The sequence below is a fragment of the Mercenaria mercenaria genome, chromosome 13 (genome assembly GCF_021730395.1).
Source record: "Mercenaria mercenaria strain notata chromosome 13, MADL_Memer_1, whole genome shotgun sequence".
Taxonomy (NCBI): domain Eukaryota; kingdom Metazoa; phylum Mollusca; class Bivalvia; order Venerida; family Veneridae; genus Mercenaria; species Mercenaria mercenaria.
The window spans coordinates 34995444-35019832 of NC_069373.1; the positions used below are offsets into that span (position 1 = coordinate 34995444).

General features: G+C 36.3%; 1 protein-coding gene across 2 annotated transcripts; it reads right to left on the reverse strand.

The window, feature by feature from the left end:
- Nucleotides 1–530: 530 nt before the first annotated feature.
- LOC123528886 (deaminated glutathione amidase-like) lies at nucleotides 531–24356 on the reverse strand. 2 transcript variants are annotated; one of them, XM_053521527.1, is made up of 11 exons: nucleotides 24320–24356; nucleotides 15903–16125; nucleotides 13536–13691; nucleotides 11708–11914; nucleotides 10277–10387; nucleotides 9086–9187; nucleotides 7641–7803; nucleotides 6120–6244; nucleotides 4648–4821; nucleotides 4042–4110; nucleotides 531–2041 (listed from the first exon to the last, which is right to left on the reverse strand). In XM_053521527.1, exons 2-11 carry the CDS (start codon nucleotides 16107–16109, stop codon nucleotides 1934–1936), a joined length of 1422 nt encoding a protein of 473 aa, XP_053377502.1. In that variant the 5' UTR covers nucleotides 16110–16125; nucleotides 24320–24356; the 3' UTR covers nucleotides 531–1933. The 2 variants fall into 2 exon arrangements, with proteins under 2 accessions (XP_053377502.1, XP_053377503.1); XM_053521528.1 differs by having other exon boundaries at nucleotides 24302–24336.
- Nucleotides 24357–24389: the final 33 nt, after the last annotated feature.

Here is a 24389-nt window from a genome sequence, read left to right on the forward strand (position 1 = left end):
GAAGATTTTTAAAGATTTTCCTTTTGGTTGCCATGGCAACCACAGTTCTGAATGGATTTTATTTCCTTGGGCAATTTTGAAAGGGGGGCACCCAAGGATCATTCCTGTGAAGTTTGGTGTAAATCTGCCCAGTAGTTTTGAAGCTGAATATTTTTTTAGAAATTATTGATGACGCACACTGCACAACAGAATCAAGCGGTCGCAAAAGATCCCCTTGAGCCTTTGGCTCAGGTGAGCTAAATAAGCAGTAGAAAGAAAATTTGCTTACAAGATCCTGTGTTCTATAAACAGACTACACTTTTTTGGTAAATCATTACCAAAGTACATTCATCTAGTACTGTTTATAAATGGATCTCTTATGCATGAATATGATGGTTACACTTGGCAGGTGTCTGACAGAATTAGTGTTTTTAAAGTCTACAAGACTAGAAAATGGATAACATGTGAAAAATGTTCACAAGCTTATTTCAATTACAATGAGAACTGGAAACTGGGTTAGTATTTTTGGACAATAGTAAACAAAAAACAGGTGTGTTTCATCATTTTATTTGAATATATAGCACATACTACACCTGTGCATACAGCAAAAACCATCTGCCTGTAAAATCCTACTGTCAGTCATAAATACTATTCTTCAGTACAATTACACATTTTCACTCATTAGGGAAATATTCTGCTAGAATAATTTCAACAAGATGATTGTTTAAACATGTTTATAGAACACTGCCTGTGGATTATATATATATATTATATATAATAAAACCTAACAATGAATCATCTAATCATGTTATGTAGACTGTTGAAGATGGTTAACTTAAGAAGAATACTGCTTAACCAAGACAAATGCACTCTCACCCATAACCCACATTCATTATCTATGAATAAAGAAACAAAGGCTTTTACCAATACCCTATAAAATTCCTCTCTTAACCCTTACCATGCTAAAGTTCTATAATGAACTTGTACATCTTCCAGTTTGGACAGTACCATTAACTGCTGAAAGGGGTGTTTACATAAAAGATACTGGCTGAATAGCGAACAGCGCAGTGGTCGCAAAGGCAGAATCAATCACGTCCAGCATGATAAGTGTTAAATGAATGGATGAATACATTAACATGATAGCCTTTCTGACACTATAATAATTTTCCTCTGACAAGGAAACACACAAACATAGCGTAACAGTATATACCCTGCCCGACTGAACTCCATTTATATGGAACACTCATTAAATAAACCTTAGGCTTTCTGCATAATTTAATCTGGATATAGCCAATTTCCAATTCTAAAAACATTTATTTACAAGGATTATCCTGACTAAAGGAAGGTTCAGCAGTATTAGTAACAAACAAGTTACCCTAGAAGAACAAGGATAAAATATCACAGGTTACTGTAAAAGCACATATTTTCACTGGGCCAAAATTTCGTGAATTTAAAGTTTTGAATACATTCTCGAGGTTTAACATTCGCGAAATTGTAAATATGGTATCCTACTTGAATCTGAATAATACTAATGGTAAATATTTACGCGAGGATTAATTTTTGCAAGATGTAGGGGCTCAAGAATATAGCAAAATTTAAACCCTCGCGAAAATTTCTGCTTTTACAGTATAATTATCTTACTTATACTTTTAATAGTCATTAACATGAGAGATCTACCTTTCTGTACTACTGTTTCACACATAAATAATTCTGAAACTAAAATATCACTAATACTACTGTAAAATCAGATATTTTTGCAAGGCTTAATGTTTGCTACTTTTACAATTAAAATTAGGTCATGTGGTAGAATATGTGTGAAATACACAGGACTATCTATGGTAATATCACTTTCACCAATATCTATTTCCATAGTTATCTAATACAGCAAAAATAAATCCCTCACAAATATTTCTGAGTTTACAGTACTGCAACAGACTAATGCAAAGTACATTTATCAACTGAAATAAGCTCGGAGTTGTGCAGCTTCTGCATTCATTTGTTCTACTGTCCTTACTTTTCCATGCAGCCGATCTTCATCTAAATGGTCATCGTGAGTTTCCAGCTGAAAGCACAGACAGATACACTGTGAAATGATTAATATTCGTGGGGGACTAATTTCCATGGATTTCATGGTTGGGTCAATCCACAAAATTTAATCCCAACAAACAAGTAAAATTCCCATTCATTTCATGTTCAAAAGATGAAATCCACGAATTCATATCCCCAAGAAATTGCCGTTTTGACCAAAACCAAGAAATTTCATGCCCACGAAATGAAATGATTTTACAGTACTACATGATATGAAAGACAATCAATATGTTTGAACTGGAAAGTTGATGCTAAAAGGACTACAATTTCAAGTAAGTTATTTTGATTCAAACATTTCAACCAATTAAAACAGCAGCTGTGAAAATACAAGTTATGGCACCAACAAGACCTGGCATGACCTAAGGTCCCTTGACCTTTGAGACAGGTCCTGTGGCAGTACAACATTAAAGTAAATATTTCTGCCAAATAAAAAATTGTTCAATATATGCATGTCAAAGTTATGGCTTAGTTATATGACCCTTACATGACCTTTATCCATCAAATATTTATGTCAATTTAAAATAAAAAAGTTCAATGCATGTCAAACTTATGAACTAGACAGGATCTTACATGACCTCTGGCACTCCTAGTTGGACCTTGACCTTTCAGATAGGGATCTTGGATTTGCAATTAATAATCTATCTCACTGAGGCAAATATTTCTGTCAATGACAAATGAAAACAATAGTGCCCCATACACATTAAAGTCGCAGCCCAGACAGGCTTTAATTGACTTTTGCTCCCTTAATGTGATCTTGACATTTGAGATATTGACCTGAAATTAACATGCAACATCAATGACGTTTACAGAAGAAAGGCTGCTCCGTGCATATCATAGTTACAGCCCGGAAAAATTCTAAAATGACATTTTACCCTAAATGATACCTTGACCAGTGAGATAGGGACCTGGGCTATGCAGGTGACACTTTGTCTGACTGAGGTTAACATTTAAGCAAAATATAAACAAGAGCTGTTTGTATGCACCAATGAATGTCTGTCCCATTTTCAACTGAATAATCACTATGACCTTGACCTTTGACCTACTGACTTGCAAAATAGGGTCAATCTTCTAACCTCAGGCAATCATCCTATGAAGATTGTGAACTGTAGGCCAAAGTGTTAGTTAGTCATTTAGTACAAATATTTTCAGTCTCAAGGTCACTATGACCTTGAACTTTAACTAACTGACCTCCAAAACATTAATGGCCATCTACTGACCATAAACAGTCATCAGATGAACTTTATAGGCAGATGACCAATGGGTCTCTCTACTAAGAGGAAACAGTTTTCAGTTGGGAGGGCAGTTAACCTAACTAGTGTTCCTGGATTCTGTACCAGTACAATCCTGTTATCCGCAAGTAACTGCCAACTTCCCCACATGAATTAGAGGTCCAGGACGAATGATTTCAGACACAATGTCTTTTACCAAATTGTCATGTAGTACATACTCCCCACCTGCTGATTAAACTCACAACCCCGCGATCCTTGGATCTGTGCTCTCCTTACTGAGCTAAATGTGCAGGCTGCCATAATTTAAATTAAATACAATCGAGAGTTATCTAACCTGGTTAATTAATAAGGTCTGATGATTAAAAAACCTTGTGTGAAGTTTCAATCCAATTCATGCAGTAGATACTGAGATATAAACTTACATGCAAAACTTTAACAAAGGTGTGATGGGGATGCACACTCCTATGCAAAAAACTCACTGACGGAGATACAGATGCAAATGAATGGGGGATTGCAACTCTACCAATTCTTGAAATAGTCTAACTAAAAATCACCATAACTCCATGAATTATGGCCATCTTCAAAAGTCTTCTTGGTGTCCAACTGTTAAAGACTGAACAAACTTAACATTATAATAAATTAGAGTGTCAGACATGAGATGTTTGCAAAGATTTATGTATGTACATGTGGACAAGGGCAGACCTATATGCCCTGTATTTTAGGGGACAGAAATTAAAGAGCATACCTCTTTATAGACATCATCATTCTGTGCAAAATCTCCTGCTTTCCTTGGTAACACATGAACATGGACATGCTGTAAGGCAAAAGGAAAACAAACTGAAAACTTACTTACATTGTGAATCAACTCAAGGAACTTCAAGCAAACCACTGAAAGCAGTGAAATAGTTATGAAACACACTGACGATAAAATACAGTAAAAAAAATACCAGTCTAAGTCACAAGGTGATGAAAAAATGCTAGTTATCCAGGATTTTGAGCAATACAAACAGAAAATAGAAGGAAAATGGTCCGGCATCACATGAATTACTCAAATCAGTTCTAAATCTTGAACCATCCATGCTTGAGCAAGTGGTGTTTCACTGTATCTAAATTAAAGTTCAAACAGTTGTAGCTGATGAACTCCATCAATAGTTTTAAGCAGTTTTTTTATCATACTGAACTTACACTGTCAGATAAGTGGTTGAAATCATTTCCATCATAGTCAAAGAAAACAAAATCACCATTTTCTTAAAAATTATCATATAATCCTGAAAGCCTTGTCTTGAGCCCCTTCAATAAAGTAATATCAAATTACCTCCAACTGCTTTTCATAACAGTAAAAACAAAGTACCTCAACAGTCTGTCCTGCTTCTGGACCGTCCTGAACACTAAGAGTGAGTGAAGTCCCCTTGAAATGTTTTTCCACAACCTTCGAAACATGGCTTACAACTCTGAACAAGTCTGACATCTCAGCTGGTTCAAGGTCATTGAAACGTTTGACCTTGCGTATAGAGGCCACAAGAACATTTGGATACTGTCAAGGATTTAATTTAAGTTTCCATCTTTTACTTTTACTAAAGAAAATTTTAACAAGAGCTCATAGAACACGAAATGCCCCCCTTGATGCATTCAGTAATTGCACAAGGAACAGAAACTATTTGGTTACTGTGACCTTGACCTTTGACCTACTGACCTCAAAATCAATAGGGGTCATCTGCTGGTCGTGATCAACATCCCTATTAAGTTTTGTGATCCTAAGCCCAAGCATTCTCAAGTTATAGTCCAGAAACTGTTTAATTGTTCCGGATCACTGTGTCCTTGACCTTTGACCTAATGACCTCAAAATCAAAAGGTCATGGCCAACCTCCCTATCAATTTTCTTATGAAAGTTATAGGTCCAAGCATTACTGAGTTATCATCTGAAAACCCTTTAACTGTTCCAGGCCACTGTGACCTTGACCTAAGAGATACTGACCTCAAAACTAATAGGGGTCATCTGCTGGTCATGGCCAACCTCCCTATCAACTTTCATTATCCTAGGCCCAAGCGTTCTTGAGTTATCATCCGGAAATGGTTTAACTATTCTGGGTCCCCGTGACCTTGATCTTTGACCTACTGACCTCAAAATCAATACGGGTCATTTGCTGGTCATGACCAACCTCCCTATCAACTTTCATCTTAGGCCCAAGTGTTCTTGAGTTATCACCCAGAAACCGTTTAACTGTTCTGGGTCACCATGGCCTTGACCTTTGAGCAACTGACCTCAAAATCAATAAGGGGTCATCTGCTGGTCAAGATCAACCTCCCTTTCAACTTTCATGATCCTAGGCTGAAGCTTTCTTGAGTTACCATCTGGAAACTGTTTAACTGTTCTGAGTCACTGTGACCTTGACCTTTGAGCAACTGACCTCAAAATCAATAGGGGTCATCTACTGGTCATGACCAATCTCCCTATCAACTTTCCTGATCCTAGGCCTAAGCATTCTTGAGTTATCATCCAGAAACCAACTGGTCTACGGACCGACCGATATACCGACCTACGGACGACATCTGCAAAACAATATACCCCACCTTCTGCGAAGGGGGGCATAACAAGTGACACATTTTTGCCAAATGGATTGTATGAGTAAAATTGTGACCAGTAACATAAAATTATTCCATGTATAATTCTTCGTATCAAATTGAATAAAACAAAAAACAAAAGGCTGGTGGTAATACAGTCACTCACAAGCCAGCTTCCTGGGAATCACTAAATATAAAACCATAGAAAAAGATAAAGTAAAGTAAATAGTTAATGTATAGTATTTTTGCAGATTAAAGGATATGACCAGGTTGAACAGGTTTCAGGTTAACAAAGGCAAATGACAAGGCTGTCCTGTAGAACACCTGTTTACTCCCTATCTTACAATGTCCAAACTCGTATTCACTCCAGCTGTCTATATTGTCCACTGTAAATACAAAAGATTATATAAAATCAGAGACTGCTTTAATGAAAAAGGCATGACTCCCTATAATTCATCATTTAAAGGTGAAACTATAAATGTCTGGGCAAAGTATTTAGATATGTGGGTGATAGACAAACTGAAATGTTAAATAATGCAATGTCTGTGATATATTTTGTTTGAAAACAGAAAAGGAAATCAACAAAAAGTAAATAAGGTATTTAACCCAAAACCTATTTAAAATATACACAATTAGGCCTGGTATTGGTAAGTCCTATAGCATTTTATTTCCTTAATTAATATTCTAAGTCTGTTGGGACCAAGAAATGTACTGAAAACAAGTAAATACGTTTGAAAAAGTGCATGCCTCAGCCCTCCCACCCATACTGTTTCATTTAGATGGAAGTGGTAATTGATATGAAATATGTAGGTAAAAGTATGGTCAAATGTTTTGTAATTTATATGATATGGACCAGACTGGGAAAAACCCTTTTGACCTTTGATCTCAAGAGTGTGAGCTTGACCTTAGAGCTAGGGGTCTGGGTTTTGTGCATGACAAGTTGCCTCATTCTGGGAAACATTTGTGTGGAAAAAATATTAAAATCCATAGATAGATGGCAGAGTTATAAACCACATAGCAAACAACACCCTATTGAACTTTGACCACAAAGTGCAACCTTGAACTTTGAGTTAGGGATCTGGGTGCTGCACATAATGACACATCGTTTCATTATGGGAAACACGTGTAAAGCAATATTAAGATCCTTTGATGGATGACAGATTATGGAACAGACAGCAAACAAACAACTATTGACCTTTGACCTGCCAGTGACCTTGAACTTTGGGCTCATGACATATCATCTCATTATGGGATACATTTGTGCCATGTTATATTAGAATCCCTTCAAGGATGACAGATTTATTGACCGGACAGGAAAAAAACACTACTGACTTTACCTTGTGAGTGTAACCTTGACCTTTGAGCTAGGTTTGCACAGGACAAATCATCTGATCATGGGATATATTTTTGCCAAGTTATATTAGAATGTCTTTAAAAATAACAGTGATGGACTAGATGAGAAAAAAATACTTCTGACATTTGACCTCCCAAGTATGACCTTGACTTTTGAGCTAGGGATCTGAGTGTTGCACATGACATGTTGTCTCATCATGGGATTCATTTGTGCCAAGTAGTATTGTGGAGGGGGGGGGGGGGGGGGGAGGAATGGCATGAAAAACTTTAATCTGGTCCCGTAGCTCCATTTAAAACAACCATAAAAATGCCAACAATGTGCACACTTGCCACCGTACCAAGTCTGCTGCAAAAGTTTGACTGAAATCAAAAAAGTTGTTTAAGATGTTTAAGATGAGTAGTCTGAATAAACTAGCTTTGACTAGCTACCTGGAGTATGAAGTACAATATCACCATACAGGTCTGTTCGTCTGTGATTTTGTAGTGGCATCTGTAATCGCACTTTCTGCAGATATTCTAGATCTATTTCTGCTACACACACACCCTCACCCTCTCCGCACTCTGCAAGCACTGTACCCCATGGATCTACTATCTACTGCCGAATATATCATGGTATATAATATCATTAAAATTTTACAAATGTAGAATAGTATCTCTTCATAGAAATAGAGAAATGAAAATGAACTAGCGCTTAAAGGTTTTACTGAATTTTAACCATTATACCTATTGTCTGATCACATCCTAACAGGGCTTTTCCTGAACTGCAGATATAAACTTTACAACATTTTACAGGTCACCAGAGGTAGAAGCAAGGTATTTTTAAAAATGTCAATTTTATAGCTCAAAATGTACTTCTCCCTATGTTAATTCTAGCCCATCACAAAACTTAAAATTAATACAGATTAAACAAGGAGCAGCATTTTCAAAACACAAAATTATGCCCAAAGGTGTATGACCAAAGAAGCTGTTTTTTGAGGTTTTAAGTTTAAAGGTGAAGATCTTATGCGGGTCAATGTCATCTATATATAGGCCAGTTTGTAGGACTTGCCACAAGGCTTGATAAGTGCGAGTATAAACTAAACTGGGTCATTTATGTGGGCTGTAAGACCAAAAATTTTGTTTATAAATCTTTTAAGTTTGAAGGTGAAGGTTAAGAGGGTCAAGGTCATCTATATATAGGTCAGCTTTGAAGGTCTTGCCACAAAGCTTGTTGAGTTTGAGTATGAACTAAACTGGGTCATAAATGTTGCAATTGTTTAAGGTTTAAAATTTGAAGGTGAAGGTCATTTGAGGTTCAAGGTCATTTATATATAGGTCAGTTTGAAGGACCTGCTGCAAGGCTTGTTGAGTGTGAGCATGAATTAAATTGGTTCATTTATGTGGGTTGTAAGGTCAAAAATGTTGTTTATTAATATTTTGTTTGAAGGTGAAGGTCATTTGCTGGTCAATCAAAGTCAGTGAAACATTTTACTTAGAAATGCTAACTTAACACTATCCAAGATATCATGAATGTTTTATCACAATCTATTACAATCTATCAATAAACATGTGACCAAGTATTGCAGCAGAAAATACCCTATTTTGAAGACAAATTCAAAACTAATGTATAGAGATATTTCAAACCATAAGCCTAAAATTTACGATGGCTTGGGCTGTGTCAAGATTCAAGTTCTTTCATGGTTTGGTAGCCCTTCCTTAAGGTGAGGTCACAGTGTCAATTGACACATTTTTACAAAATAATGGTAAATTGGACTTGCAGTAAGCAGTTTTCCTGGTATTCTACATACAAATAAATAATGCTCCATTTATCTCTCCACACAGACATCTTCTTTTTGTAAATATCAATTCAAACATATAATAAAGCATTTGTTTACCAGACTATGTCCATATGATGACCTTTTCTCGTTGTGCCATCCAGTTTGAGCTGCTGCCACCACGTAACATTGTGACTCTATTGCACGATTTCTTAACAATACCTGTTGTATGTTAAGAAAATCATTCAGGTTAAAGAATTAATGTTTATTATTCATAAAGTAACAATGAGCAAGTAAGTTAAGACATTGTACAAAGCTGATGCTGATTTATGTTGGACTGTGAAAGAATACAAGTATGCCCATGGTCAGAATGTCGAACCCGCCAGCTGTCAAGTGTGACCTTGACCTTGGACTTAGGGACCTGGTTCTTGCGCATGACACTCTGTCTCATAATGGTGAACATTCATGCCAAGTTATATGTCAATCCCACCATGCATGAAGAAGAAATGCTCTGAACAAACTTCAATTTGACCTATGACCTCCAACTGTGACCTTGACCTTTGAGATAGGAACATGGGGTTTACGCATGACACGCCTTCTCATTGAGGTAAACATTCATGCCAAATATAAACAAGATTTGTCCATGCATGTCAAAGTTATGGTCCGGACAAAATCGGACAGACACACGCACGGAAGCATGCATGCATGGACGCACGCACGCACATACACCGAAAAATGGCAAGTATACTGAGCTCACCGCAAGCGGGCTCGACAAAAATCAAATATCTTCCAAATCTGATTTTATGTTCTAATATGCTTGTTTCTGTTAAAACACGCTTTTGCTTAAATGACGTCATGTTAACATGCGATGACGTCTATGTTTTTGTTGCAACCAAGAAAGAGCGCTATTATATTTTATCAAATGTTTTAGATTAAGGGTATATTAAAATCAAAATAATGCATAGCAAAATCATGTTTTATCTAAATCAATACACTCAAAATCGGTTATATGTTGCCAAAATAATTCACTCGGGCTACGCCCTCGTGAAATTATTCCACAGACGTATAACCTCTTTCCGTGTATTAATAACATTAAAACACATTTTTTCTATACACTGTTTCTTAATTACGGTGTAAGAAAATAATATCTTATCTCTTCAACTTGATTCTGGGAGCATTTCTGTACAAAGAAGCAGTCCAAAAGTCTAAACTTTTTACATGTATAAATGAATAGCAAATATTTTGTCTGTGGAATGATTCATGATGAACAAATTAGAACCAGATAACTATGGAAGCTGAGCTAGTACTAACATGCCAGTGTGCCATTCCTGTAGGTATGGTAAATGCTGATGGGTAAGTCAGAATCTCAGCGCCTTGGTTTCTAAGAGCCAGTGACATCTCTGGGAACCTCATATCATAGCACTGTAAGAAAATATTACATAATAATATTTCTTCTAGTGTCCTATCCCCTTTAAAAGAACAGTTTGTCAAGCTTTAGGCTTTAACAAAATGAAGTTAAAACAAGAGGGCCATGATAGCCGTATATCGCTCACCTGAGTACCATTGCTTTAACCAAAAAAAAAATTCTTACATTAAGTACAGATATGTCAAAATACACCTAAAAATTGGAGGTACCATCCATGTTGTACCACCGAAAAATGGTCTTGGTTTTTCCTTTCGGCCAATAATAAAAAAAGTTACTAAATAAGCTATTTATAGTAACATAAAAGGGAAGTAATTAAAAATAAATTACTGTTAGTCAACAAAAGAAGGACCTGCCAAATAAAAACATTACTAAGAGCACTGCGATGCAACACACAAAACAAAGTCATATGACCTTTGACCCCTAAGTGTGACCTTGACCTTGAAGTGAGCCATCCAAAACATGTGCTGCACTTTGTTTCAATGAGGTGAACATTTGTGTCTGGTTCCTTTAAAATCCATCCTGAGGTTCAAGAGTTACAGAGCGGAAGGGAAATTGCTAACCAACAGACAGACAGACAGACACCGAGGCGGTAACATAATTCCGGCGTATAAAAAGGAATCAAGATCTTATGGAGATACAAGTTGTGTGCAAGTTTGGTTAAAATCAAATCATAAATGAAGATGCTATTGTGCAGACAAGGTCAAAATAGCTAATTTTGGCCCTTTCAGGGACCATAACTCTGGAACCCATTATGGGATCTGGCCGGTTCAAGAAAGGAAACAAGACCTTATGGCGACACAAGTTTTGTGCAAGTTTGATTAAATTCAAATCATAAATGAAGCTGCTATTGTGCAGGCAAGGTCAAAATAGCTAATTCTGGCCCCATCAGGGGCCGTAACTCTGGAAACCATAAAGGAATCTAGCCAGTTCAAGAATGGAACCAAGATCTTGTGGTGATACAAGTTGTGTGCAAGTTTGGATATAATCAAATCATAAATGAAACCACTATAGTGCAGACAAGAAATTGTTGACGCACGAACTGACAACGGACAACGGGCGAATGGTGATCACTATGTGACAGGTGAGCTAATAAAACATTTATGTGTGATAATTACTATCTGATAAACAAAAATAATTTCAAAAAATATTTTAAAATTAATCAAAATTGATAAATATATTCTGTACTGGACTTTTTAACATTTTATTCCATTTTTATTCTCATTTCTGAAACTTTTGAAACTGCGAATCTCAAGAAAAAGGCTTAAAAAACAATTGAAAAAAAGTCTCAAAATTAAATTCCTGTGAAGAAAACTTACAATAGCGAGAGCAACTTTTCCTGCAGGAGTTTCAATGGGTGGGGTAATCTTATTTCCAGGTAGGGTATAATCACTTTCACAGAGTCGTATCTTTCCAGGAATATCCAGATCAAACATGTGACTTTTACAGTATGTGCCTTGTATATTTCCTTTATCATCTAACATCACATGAGTATTGTACAACTTCTTCACATTCAAGTCTGGTGGCTACATTTTAACAAAGTACAAACTAAAACACAACGATTTTTTAGGAAAAATTAGAATGAAACTAGAGATGCTTTTGAGAAAAGCGCATGTCTCCCATAACTGCCCCTATGAAAAATGTCTAGTTTCTCTACATGGATTAGATGAATGGACCCAATTAGACGGCTTGGGCGAATGGACTCAATCAGTAATTCAAGGGCCATAATTCGAAAGTGCCTAAGCGGATTTGGCTAGTTATCGAACTTGGCCGAGGTCTTATGGTCAAACGCATTTTGTTCAAGTTTGGTGAAGATCGGATGAGAAATGTTCGACTTAGAGTGCAGACAAGCTTTGTGACAGACAGACACACAGACAGACACACAGACTGGAGTAAATCAATATGTCTCCCACACCACTGTGTGGTGGGAGACATAATCAAGCAGTTCTGAATGAATACTTCATTATATTCAACTAATAATAAAGCCTAGGCTGATGACATCACAATCATCAAGTTAAGGACTTGGACTGGTGGTTCAAATATTGGTGATGGACTGTTCCTCATCATAAAAGTTGCATTTCTGGTCTTTCTATGAATACAAACTAGACATTAGATTACTAGGGTTAAAACTTTCCTTACAATCAAAATAAATAATAGTAGCAAATGTAAAAAATAAACAAAAATTTATTTATACAACCTTCATAAGAATTTACCAAAATGCTCTGTATTAAATCAGAATCCTTTGTGTTGCTTTTTTGTTGAGTTAAACGTCACATCGACACAATCATAGGCCATATGGCAGCTTTACAGCTCTTGGTGGCTTAGGAAAACTGCAGGCGCCCCCCAAGGCATTATTTCAGGCATAGGTAGACACCTGGGTAGGACACCAATATTCTGTAAGCTAGCTGGATGGCTTCTTACATGGAAAAATTCTACACCCAAACTGAGGTTTCCAACCCACAGTTTAGAGGGAGAAGAGATCTGAAGTCAAAGACTTCAACCACTCAGCCATAGGTGCCGCTAAATCACGACTGTACAATATTCATCACAATATATCATTTTACAATTTAAGGCACAATATTATAACATCTGAAGCACATGATCCAGACTTGAAAAATGCCTTCGCAAAACTCTAGAATAAAAGTTGACGTTATTTGTAAAATGTTTTCATTTTGTTGGGTTTAAAATTGGAATGATGCACTTTTCCAGCTTTTGAATGGTGGAGGATCACCGTGGTATAACAACCATCCTTCTCTAAGCAACCTTGACATCTTCCTCATATGAAAGAGTTCTACATCCACAGTGGAGTTTCAAACTCACACTATCGGTATGAGGCAAGTGATCTAAGTCAACAATCTCAATTACTCTGCGATAAATGCTCCTATTTGAACAAGTAATACTTCTAAAATATTGTATCAAATTTCATTTAAATCGCAAAAATGTCTATATTCAGTCAAACATGTGCTAATGGCCACCTTTGGTAAGCAGCTACTTGTTATAGAAAGCTACGTTTTGCATGACCTTCTTTCCACATATCTCATGTATCCTTTATAACCTAAAGATGCCATTTCTTTTACTTCCTTGAATGGCTTCGTAATGAACCATTATTTTTCGTAAGTAGTTTGTACACCTATAAAGTATTCTAACCTTCTGATGGAATCCACCAATAGAAATCCAAACAGACAATTCCTTTGCTAACTGACGATATTTACCAATTGTCTCCCCTTGCAATGACTCCGCCAAATCCATACTCTGTTGTTTGCTATCAGCTATAAAATCGCAGGCCTCGGGTAAAAACACCATCTGTTAAATCAGCAAAAACAAAGTTATGAGAAAACACAATAAATGAATCATTCATATAATTGTCTAGGTTTAGACAACAACTGTTTTAAGTTTCTGCTGAATAATTTAGAAGGTAAGCTCAAAGAAAATGCCAAGTTCTTTCAACATTTTAATTAAGACTTCCTGGCAGTGTTACTTCCATTAACTTGAGTCTTTGTATGGAATTTAATGGCAGTGTAAATTCCATATTAGGTAAACTACACAATATGTAACAAATTCTACATACCGACCTTTACTAGAAATTCTTTTCTATGGACAGATTTTTTTTTTACATATGTTATATAAATTTCAGCACTTGGGTATGCCACTAATTTTTAAGATAAGAACAGCATAAGCAAAGGACAAGTTTGAAACTGGTATTCAAATACGAAATTCAATAACTGTGGCAAACTATCAATTAAATTTATGCCAAAATGCTTTAATTTTATTACAATTTTACTCCACTGTACATAAAATATTACATAAATGATAAAAATAATAACAAAAAAATCCAAAATTTCTCGGATATACTAAAAAATATAACAAAATTGCACATTTTTATCACATTTTTTTCAATAGCCAACTTCTTTTCTTGTTTACTGTATAAAAAGCTTATATCATATACAACAGAAGAAAACCATAACAAGAGGGCCATGATGGCCCTATATAGCTCATCTGACATTCAGAGCTGCATTGAATAGTTTTGGATCAAGAAAAAATTGCTGTGAAATTATTTGAAAAGCAGCAGAGTTCAGTTTTCTAAACAGGCTTATAGGAAAAGCTAACCAAGGATCATTGCTCTAAAATTATTTTCAAATCAAAATAACAGTTTCATAGGAGAGTTTTCCTCATACTTATATACAGAAAACTAATCCCGCTTCCAAGAAGCCACGTTTTTTTAAGAATCAAAATGGCCTGAAATTCGGTAAACGGTCACGCAATGAATATTTCTGTCAAACTATTTTCAAATCAGGCAAGCAGTTTGAGAGAAGATTTCCAAAGCTTTGCCACGTAGTCATGTAGGAAAACTAGCCAATTCCCCTGGCTGACATGATTTTTTAATGAAATATAATGATCTAAAAGAATTTAGTAGAGCGTCACCAAGGAAGACTGCTGTGAAACTATAGTGAAATGGAGCCTGCTGTTTCAGAGGAGAAGATATTCAAAACTTTCAAAACAGCCATATAATGAAAACTAGCTTCAGAGAGCGATTTTTAAAGTTAAACAAGTCCCAGTTCACGAGCAGCCATGTTTTTTTTTTAAAAACAAAATGGAATGATATGGAGGAATTTTGTAGAAGGTCACCCAAGGAACATTTCTGTGAAAATGTTTCAAAATCTGGCCAGCAGTTTTTGAGGAGATTATTAGAAGTTTTCCTTTTGGTTGCTATGGCAACCAGAATTCTGCACGGATGACCTAGATTTGAAAGAATTTAAAAGGGGACAACCCAAGGAATATTCCTGTGAAGTTTATTAAAATTGGAATTGTAATTTTGGAGGAAATGATAAGAAACTGTGGATGAAAACAGAATGAACAATGGTAGGATGGATGTTCCATCATTTCAGGTATATTGGGTATTTCTTTTGTTATTTTCTTTTGTAGTTTATGGGCTACTAGCCCCTAAACCCTTCGTTCACGGAATAAACCTATTGTTTTCTTTTGTTCTCTGTACAGTTAGATACTGTATAGCGGGTTATACTCACGGTGCAAAATGTTCGCGGATTTTGAAGAGTTTTGAATTCACGGTGTCTTAATTTCGCGAAAATTACTTTGACCGCGAATTTTTAACCTTGGTTGTAAACAACCTGTGCAATGCATGTCAGATCATCACAGTGAAAAGTGTGTGAAGTTTCAATCCATTCCCACAAGTAGATACTGAGATACCAGCTTACATATAAAACCTTAACCAAAACTTTCTAAGTTGAAAAAGGGCCATATTTTGTAAAAAACCAAAATAGAGTTATGGAACCTAAGCAATGTAAGCCAGTTTATCACAGTGAATAAGTGCGTGAAGTTTCAGTCCATTCCCACAAGTGGTTACTGAGATACCAGCTTACATACAAAAACTTAACCAAATCGGGACGCCAATGCGGACGCCGACGCATGGGTGAGTCCAATAGCTTTACCTATTCTTTGAATAGTCAAGCTAAAAACCAAAATGATAAAATAATTTGTTTGAAATGTAAACTGTACCTTTGCACCAAGAGCTTTACATCGCTCTACTAAGGATTTTGCTTTCTGAAAGTTTGCTGATTTATCTCCAGTGCATGTCATCTGACACACTCCAATAACTGAACATGGTTCTGACAATGAATTTATATCTGCTGTAGCCATCTTGTTTGTAAAGCACCTTATGAAAGTCCTTGAACATCTAAATAAAGCTGAAGTGTGCTTTTGCATAATGCGCTTCACATACCTGTAAGTTATAAAAAGATGTCTTTAACATACAACATGAGGGCCCTGAAGACCCTGTATCACTCACCTAACCTAGTTCTTACCCCAAATAACCTAGCATCTAATTTGGCCTATATGTCATAGAGACAAACATTCTGACCATATTTTATGTAAATCAGGTCATTAAACGAGTTTTTTAACAAATTGACCTAGTGACATAGTTTTTGACCTCATGTACACAACTTCTGAACTTGACCTTAATTTCATACAAACAAACATTCTGATAAAGATTTATAATGACACAGTTGAAAAAGTGGCCTCTAAAGTGTAAAAAAACTTTCTCAATGATTTGACCTAATGACGTAGTTTTTCCCAAGTGACTCAGCTATAAATTTATCTTTGATTATAAACAGATAAACATTCCAACAAGGTCTCATGCAAACCAGGTAGAAAATGTGACCTTTTATAAGGGTCATCCGAGTCTTTCTACCATTTCACTATGTGACCTTGTTTTTTAACCTTGATAACCAAGTTTCAATCTTGCCCTTGATTTCATAGATACAAAGTTTTATGCGGATCAAATAGAAAATGTGGTCTCTAGAGTGTTAACAAGGTTTTTCTATATATGATCTAGTGACTAAGTTTAAGACCTTTAAACCTGGCTTAGATTTCAAGGAGACAAACATTCTGACAACCTTTTACGAAGATCAAGTAGTAGATGTTGCCTCTTGAGTGTGAACAATGTTTATCTACGATTTATTCTAGTGACCATGTTTAAGACCTCTGGTTACCCAGTTTTGAACCTGACACAGATTTCATAAAGACAAACATTATGACAATAATTAATAATGGTCAAGAAGTGATCCAGAGTGTTAACAAGGATTTTTTCTATGATTCTACCTAGTGAACTAGTCTTTTTACCTAAGGTCCCCAGTTTTAAAACTGACCTAGATTTCATAGAAACAAACATTCTGACAAAGTTTTAAGAAGATCAAAGACAAAATGTGGTCTATATGGTGTTTTTCTATGATTTGAGATAGTGGCCTAGTCTTTGACTAAGGTAATCCAGTTTTGATCTTGTCCTTGATTTCATATGGACAAACATTCTGACAAAGTTTCATAAAATGAGTAAAAAAACGTGGCCTCTAGAGTGTCAACATGGCTTTCCTATTAACTGACCTAGCGATCTAGTTTTTTAATCTAGATGACCCAGTAACAAACTCATTTGAGATTTTATCAAAGGTTTATACGTTCTGACCAAGTTTCATTAAGTTTGGGCTAAAATTGTGACCTCTAGAGTGTAAACAGTCAAACTGTTGACAGTGCACAATAGACGATGGTCTCCACACACATGGCGTTCAAAAAAGCTCACCTTCAGCACCATGTGCTCAGATGAGCTGAAACTTTTACAGTAAAAAGAACTTGTCGTAAAACATACATGCCTCCCCTCCCTCCCAAGAAGCCCTATTGGAGGCGACTATGTGTGTCAAGTCTCATGAGTATTAACGTGTCTGTAAAATCTGACACAGTGACATACTTTTTTATTTCGGCTGACCCAGTGTCAACTTGACAAACATTTTCATTCAGTTCCATGGAGATCGGGTTGTAAATGTGGCCTCTGGAGTGTCAAGGAGTTTTTTCCCCATTATCTGACCCAGTGACTTAGTTTTGCTGTGCTCTGTGCCTCTGGTATCTATACCCTTACCTGTTAATTTTTTATCCCAGAAGACACAGTATAGAATTTGTATGATACTTTGCTGAGGTAAACTGTGACTTTTAGAGAGTTCACAATTGAACTGTTCACAACAGACACCAAGTGACCACATTAGCTCACACTGAGCACTGAGATTTAGTCTGTATTACAAAAAGCCATACTGAATAAGAGCCTTTGCTTGTCAAGAAGAAGAGAAATGATAACCCCTAAAAACATTCGCCGACACTATATTTCACGATTTTTACGACAAGATGTGATTAAGAAGAAATTCGTGGAAAAACACGATGCAAAATAAGCAAATAATTAATAGCTTAAGCAAATAAGTAACCATCAAAGGTAAAATTCAAGGCTGACAACTTTTACGTTTCCTGTTACATCTTATATATGTGTTATTTTCTGTCACAATGCATGATTTCATTGATTTTTTATTTGATATCATACTGTTGCTGCTTGTTTATTTAGCTATGCTCAGTGCCGGTAGTGATATATCTTTAAAGGTGCCAGTATGGTGCCACTTTTAATCTATTTTAAGATCAGTGCTGGTGGAGCCAGCAATGATCTTTTATTAGTGGAGCCAGCATGTCGCAGTTTATATTAGATTGTGGCCAAATTCGATCAAGAGCATGGAGAACAAGAGCTGTCGGAGGACAGCATTGCTCAACTATTCAACAGCCTTGTCAATTGAATTAATACGAAAGTCGAAAAAGGGGCATAATTTTGTAAAAATGGGAAAAAGGGTTATAGGACCTACACAGTGCATATCAGATCATGACAGTGAACAAGTGTGTGAAGTTTCAATCCATTCCCATTAGTGGGTACTGAGATACCAGCTTACATACAAAACCTTAACCAACAATTTCTAAGTCGAAAAAGGGGCATAATTTTGTAAAAAAGTAAAATAGAGTTATTGAGCCTGTGCAATGTAGGTCAGTTTATCACAGTGAGTAAGTGTGTGAAGTTTCAATCCATTCCCATAAGTGGTTACTGAGACACCAGCTTACATACAAAACCTTAACCAACAATTTCCAAGTCGAAAAGGGGCATAATTTTGGAAAAAAGAAAAATAGAGTTATGGAACCTGTGCAGCGTAGGTCAGTTTATCACAGTGAATAAGTGTGTGAAGTTTCAATCCATTCCCACAAGTGGTTACTGAGATACCTGCTTACATACAAAACCTTAACCAAGAATTTCTAAGTCGAAAAATGGGCATAATTTTGTAAAAAAGCAAAATAGAGTTATGGAACCTTTGCAATGTACGTCAGTTTATCACAGTAAATAAGTGTGTGAAGTTTCAATCCATTCCCACAAGTGGTTACTGAGATATCAGCTTACATACAAAACCTTAACCAAATCGGGATGTGGACACGGACGCCGACGCCTAGGCCAACGCATGGGTGAGTCCAATAGCTCTACTATCCTTTGAATAGTCGAGCTAAAAACGCAAAGTATTTTATGCAAACAGGACACATATCTTGGATTAGCTTAATTTTTATTTTGCATATATTTTTACAGAGCAAGATGAAGGCTTGCATAGTTCAGTACTGCAAGGCTGATGTACAGCTTCTCCATATCTCTCTCTGGTGTGGTGACTTGTTTGTGAATCAGTCACATTTTATGACTGTTCAGTCTGTCTTCTATATCTATATACATGATATAGTCTAGTTTTTAATGCGTTTCCCCTGATTTCTTTTATGAGTTGGTCTAGTAGTCCAAACGCGTCCCCTGGTGTCATTTCCAGTGATTGATTGTATGTACCAGAGACATCCTTTCTGATAGTAGATAATATTTTTTTTTTATATTGCCAGTAATCAGCTCTGGGCACGTTTGTTCAGATCCTCTTTTCTGACAGAATGCTGAATGCCTTTTCGATATTCATACCAAGTGTAGTGTTCTCTTGTGCCTGTTGAAAGATTCACAGTGTTTGTAAGATTTGTTACAAATTTCTGTAGTAGTGCATTGCGCCTCTGTTGTAGGAGTTGTTATGACATTAATGTCAAATGCCCTTGCCTTCTTGACGTCATTCAAGTGTTTGTATGGCCCTGACAGTTTCTAGATTCCTGTATGGAATTATTAATGTGCTGTTTTTGTGGTTTGTTATATATCCAGATAATAATTAAGCTAACAAGAGCTGTCACAGGAGACAGTGCGCTTGATTATTTCGATGCTGGATAGTGAAATTGGGCACATCTGAGGAAGCTGAAGCTGTCACTGGAGTGTTTAATGACTCAAATGTGGATGAAGATATTGGATAATATCTTAAGTCTCAAAATATTAAATCAGTCGAAAAGGAACATAATTCATGGAAAACTTCTGCAAAAGTAATGCACCATTTGTCATATCATGCAGCTTTTCCAGAACAACTATAAGTTTGAATCAAATCTATTTAGTAACACTAGAGATACAGCAAAAGTGCATATTTACGGGTAGCATGGGAATGAAAGAAAGACATGTAAGTTAAATGAAGTGACTGAGTTCCAGAAGTATTGATCCCTACTGGTTGGAGAGTGCGAAGCTCTTGGATCGAAAAGTATTTCCTGTTAGGCCAGAGTTTTTTTTATTTTTTGTTACTCGGATTTTGGGCAGAAAAATGTTGACAGGAGGAGGGAAAAAAATAACAAGAGCACCGCCTTGCGGGTGCTGACGCTCATCTGATTTTTTTTGTATAATAGAAATATTGTCCTACCCATGATTTTCTAAGTCTAAAAAGGGCCATCACTCTTGCAAAAAGCAGGATAGAGTTATGTTTCTTGATGTACAGTGTCCACTTATGATGGTGAAAAACTGTTGCAAGTTTTAAAGCAACAGCTTTGATAGTTTATGAGAAAAGTTGACTTAAACATAATATTCAACCAAGAAAATGATTTTTCTAAGTCCAAAAAGGGCAATAATTATTGCAAAAAGCAGAATGGAGTTATGTTGCTTGCTGTACAGGGTCAGCTTATGATGGTGAACAAGAGTTGCAAGTTTTAAAGCAATAGCTTCGATAGTTCAAGAGAAAAAGTTGACCTAAACATAAAACTTAACCAAGAAATCTGATATTTTCTAAGTCCAAAAGGGGCCATAAATCTTGCAAAAAGCAGGATGGAGTTATGTTTCTTGCTGTACAGGGTCAGCTTATGATGGTGAACATGTGTTGCAAGTTTTAAAGGAATAGCTTTGATAGTTTAGGATAAAAGCTGACCTAAACATAAAACTTAACCAAGAAAACTGATTTTCTAAGTCCAAAAGGGGCAATAATTATTGCAAAAAGCAAGATGGAGTTATGTTTCTTGATGTACAGGGTCTGCTTATGATGGTGAACAAGTATTCCAAGTTTCAAAGCAATAGCTTTGATAGTTTAGGAGAAAAGTTGACCTAAACATAAAACTTAACCAAGAAATCTGATATTTTCTAAGTACAAAAGGGGCCATAAATCTTGCAAAAAGCAAGATGGAGTTATGTTTCTTGCTATACAGGGTCAGCTTATGATGGTGAACAAGTATTCCAAGTTTCAAAGCAATAGCTTTGATAGTTTAGGAGAAAAGCTGACCTAAACATAAAACTTAACCAGGCAACGCCGACGCCGACGCCGACGCCGACGCCGACAACCGCTCAAGTGATGACAATAACTCATCATTTTTTTTCAAAAAATCAGATGAGCTAAAAATTAAAAGGCAGTAAAATTACTAAAACAACAGACGATAAGTGATCACTTCAAATGTGTTGCCTGAAAGGATTTTAACACTACTTTAATACGCATTTAACATGTAATACAAAGAAAATTACCATTCTGTGTTTAACTTTTTTATTATCTTGAACATAAAATTGATGATTTCAAAAACTTTAACAAAATCACTCTTTGGGCATGGGTACTATTTGCCCTTGGTCATAACATCTCCGGCGAGTATTAAATTGATGATTTAATAGCAATTTTCAATGGTCTGATCGGCTGGTTTCATTTTTAGCATGTGCATACTTTTATTTTTAATTCATAAACTTTTCTGACCAAGATCTTTATTTAATACATTTTAATATTTATTTGTTGTGTTAAAGTCACACTGACACAATTTTATAGGTCATATGGTGACTTTCCAGACTTAAATGGTGCTGGAAGACCCCAGGTACTCCTCTGGGCATCATCTCAGGCAAGAATTGGCATCTGGATAGAATGGCCTACCTTCTGTCAGCCAGCTGGATATCTTTTTCACATGATGACCTGAGTGGGGCTCGATCCCACAGTGGTCAGGGGCAAGTGAGTCAAAGGCGGGCCACTCTTTATTTTATATTCGATGGCCAGAAAATGACTGAAAGCATAAGTAGCTAGATAGGTCCCTGAAAAGAATTTGTATGCAATGGAATATATAGATAAATACCTCCAATCAGGCAACTTGTAATATATATATATGTCTTCATAAGCATATCACAGGGTTTTATCCCCTTCATAATAGGGTCCTTCCCTCAGAAAATATCTTTTAAATTATGCAGTTTTCCCCAAAAACTGACTTAACATAAGGTTTTTTATTCCCCTTTGCCCAAACACCAAGCTGATTTTGCTCACAATCACAGGCCTGGGCCCCTTTCCCTCCCGGTTAACCCCCCACCCCCACCCCTAAAATCTGAAACGGATGACTCCTTTGGCAGCACTTTGTTGCTCCTATACGTCATCTTCATGTAAATATATAACTGCCAAAGGCATGTCAAATTCACATTCAATGTTGCCGTTGTTATTTATGTCGGGTAAATCTATGTTTTTCTAACATTTTGAGACACCGTTATTGACCGTTACCTTTACAGAACTTGTTTTTCGTTGTTTTATTGTCTATATACTAGATCACAAACCAAATATTCCGCTTTTCCATCGCACATAAATCGTTCAAAGACAATCTTAAATCTCACTCAAGTTTTTGTTTACGTACGGGAGACGCTTCCATCTGAGCGGAAATTGCGCCTATATGACACTGACGGATAATGCGCTGACGAATATCGACGTTGTCGTCGTCGTCAGAATGCAGCAAAACATCGATCATCGCCCGAAAATAATTTTGAAATTTTTGAAATTTTTATTTTTTTCAAAAATGACGGAAAATAGGGTCGGCGGGTCTGAGTAACGAAAAATCAAAGAACTCTGGCCTTACATCTTACATGTATATTTGTGTTATTATTTGTCTCTGGGTTACAATGCATGATTTCATTGATTTTTTATTTAGTTGTTCAAACGGTCACTCACATATTTTTATTCAGAAAACCATAAAATACTTACATTACAATATAACATTTCAGGAATTGGACAGAAAGCTGTATTAGCTTAAGGCTGTCCTCTTCTTATTTTTGATTTGATATTGTACTATTGCTGCATGTTTTAATGTGTAGTCATTAATGCCTTGAGACTCCACATATTTTCTTAGGATCTATATCGAGATACAAGATACAAATTGTTACAAAGTCATAGTTGGGTGTCAACATCACAACATTAGCTAGGAATAGCTGAATTGCTGCTTTGTAAAGAGGCACCCTTATATTGGATAATGTCTAAGGTTATCCTTATCTTTGAAGTTGTTTCAATTTCACTCTCTGTTCTGCTGCGCTATTTTGTTAGTGCCATTGTTAGTGCCTGCAGTAACTATCGTGCTGCTGGAGCTAGAGGCTGCATAGACAGTTGCAGATGCTGGAGTTACTCCCAGAGGTAGGATTATTAGTTTAAGTTGCTGTGGAGCTGGTTCCCAGCATCCAAGTGGAGTTGCTTTTAGTATGATTTGACCAGTGATTGCGAGCCATGGAGGATGTGCTCTCTTGTTGGTTAGACATCTTCCCTGGCAGTTGTGAATTTCTTCAGAGGACTAAAAATTGCCTGTAATCATTGGCGTAACAACTAGGCAGGTTTAGCTTTGCATTATGATGCTGCATACTGTTTAAATATTCTGCCATATCAGAGCTGGTATGAGGCTGGTTGGGCTTTTATGTGGCTTTCTGGGATACTCGTGGTGACGGCTCCATCGGCTTGTGCTGGTAATCTACTTTTAGAAATGCAGTCTGAATTCTATACTTACTGCACACCTGTATTTTCGCGGCAATTAACAGTTTTCAGTGATGTTGTAATAAATCCTGAAATCAGTTTCTTTTGTTGAATAGGGAACAAATTTTGCTGTTTCAAAGCTTACCAAATCTTCGTCAGTTCGTGAGCAAATCGAAAGTAAGTCAGAAATCCGATCTTAAAAAAATGTGCAAAGGCTTCACAATGTAACTTCCAATACCGTGAGATTAGTGATACTGCAAGAATAGTGATGTCTGGTCAAAGTGTTTTGGGTTTGGAATGTCTTGGTTTAGGTGGTGTTTTGGGTTTGGATTGTCTTGGCATAGGTGGGGGAGGGGGTCGAAAAATGTCTGGCATTCAAAATCAAAGGCGTATCAGCGTTCCAAATCATTACAGATAAAATGTACGAAGGAGAAAGGTAGGTTTTATATTAGCTAACATTGTACAGAATATACAGAGAATAAAACAGTTAACTTTAGGTCTTAGATATGCCTTAGATAGTTGTTGTTGTTGTTTTCGCTAGTTGTTGTTGTTGATTGTCAGTTTCTCAAGTTTAGCCGCA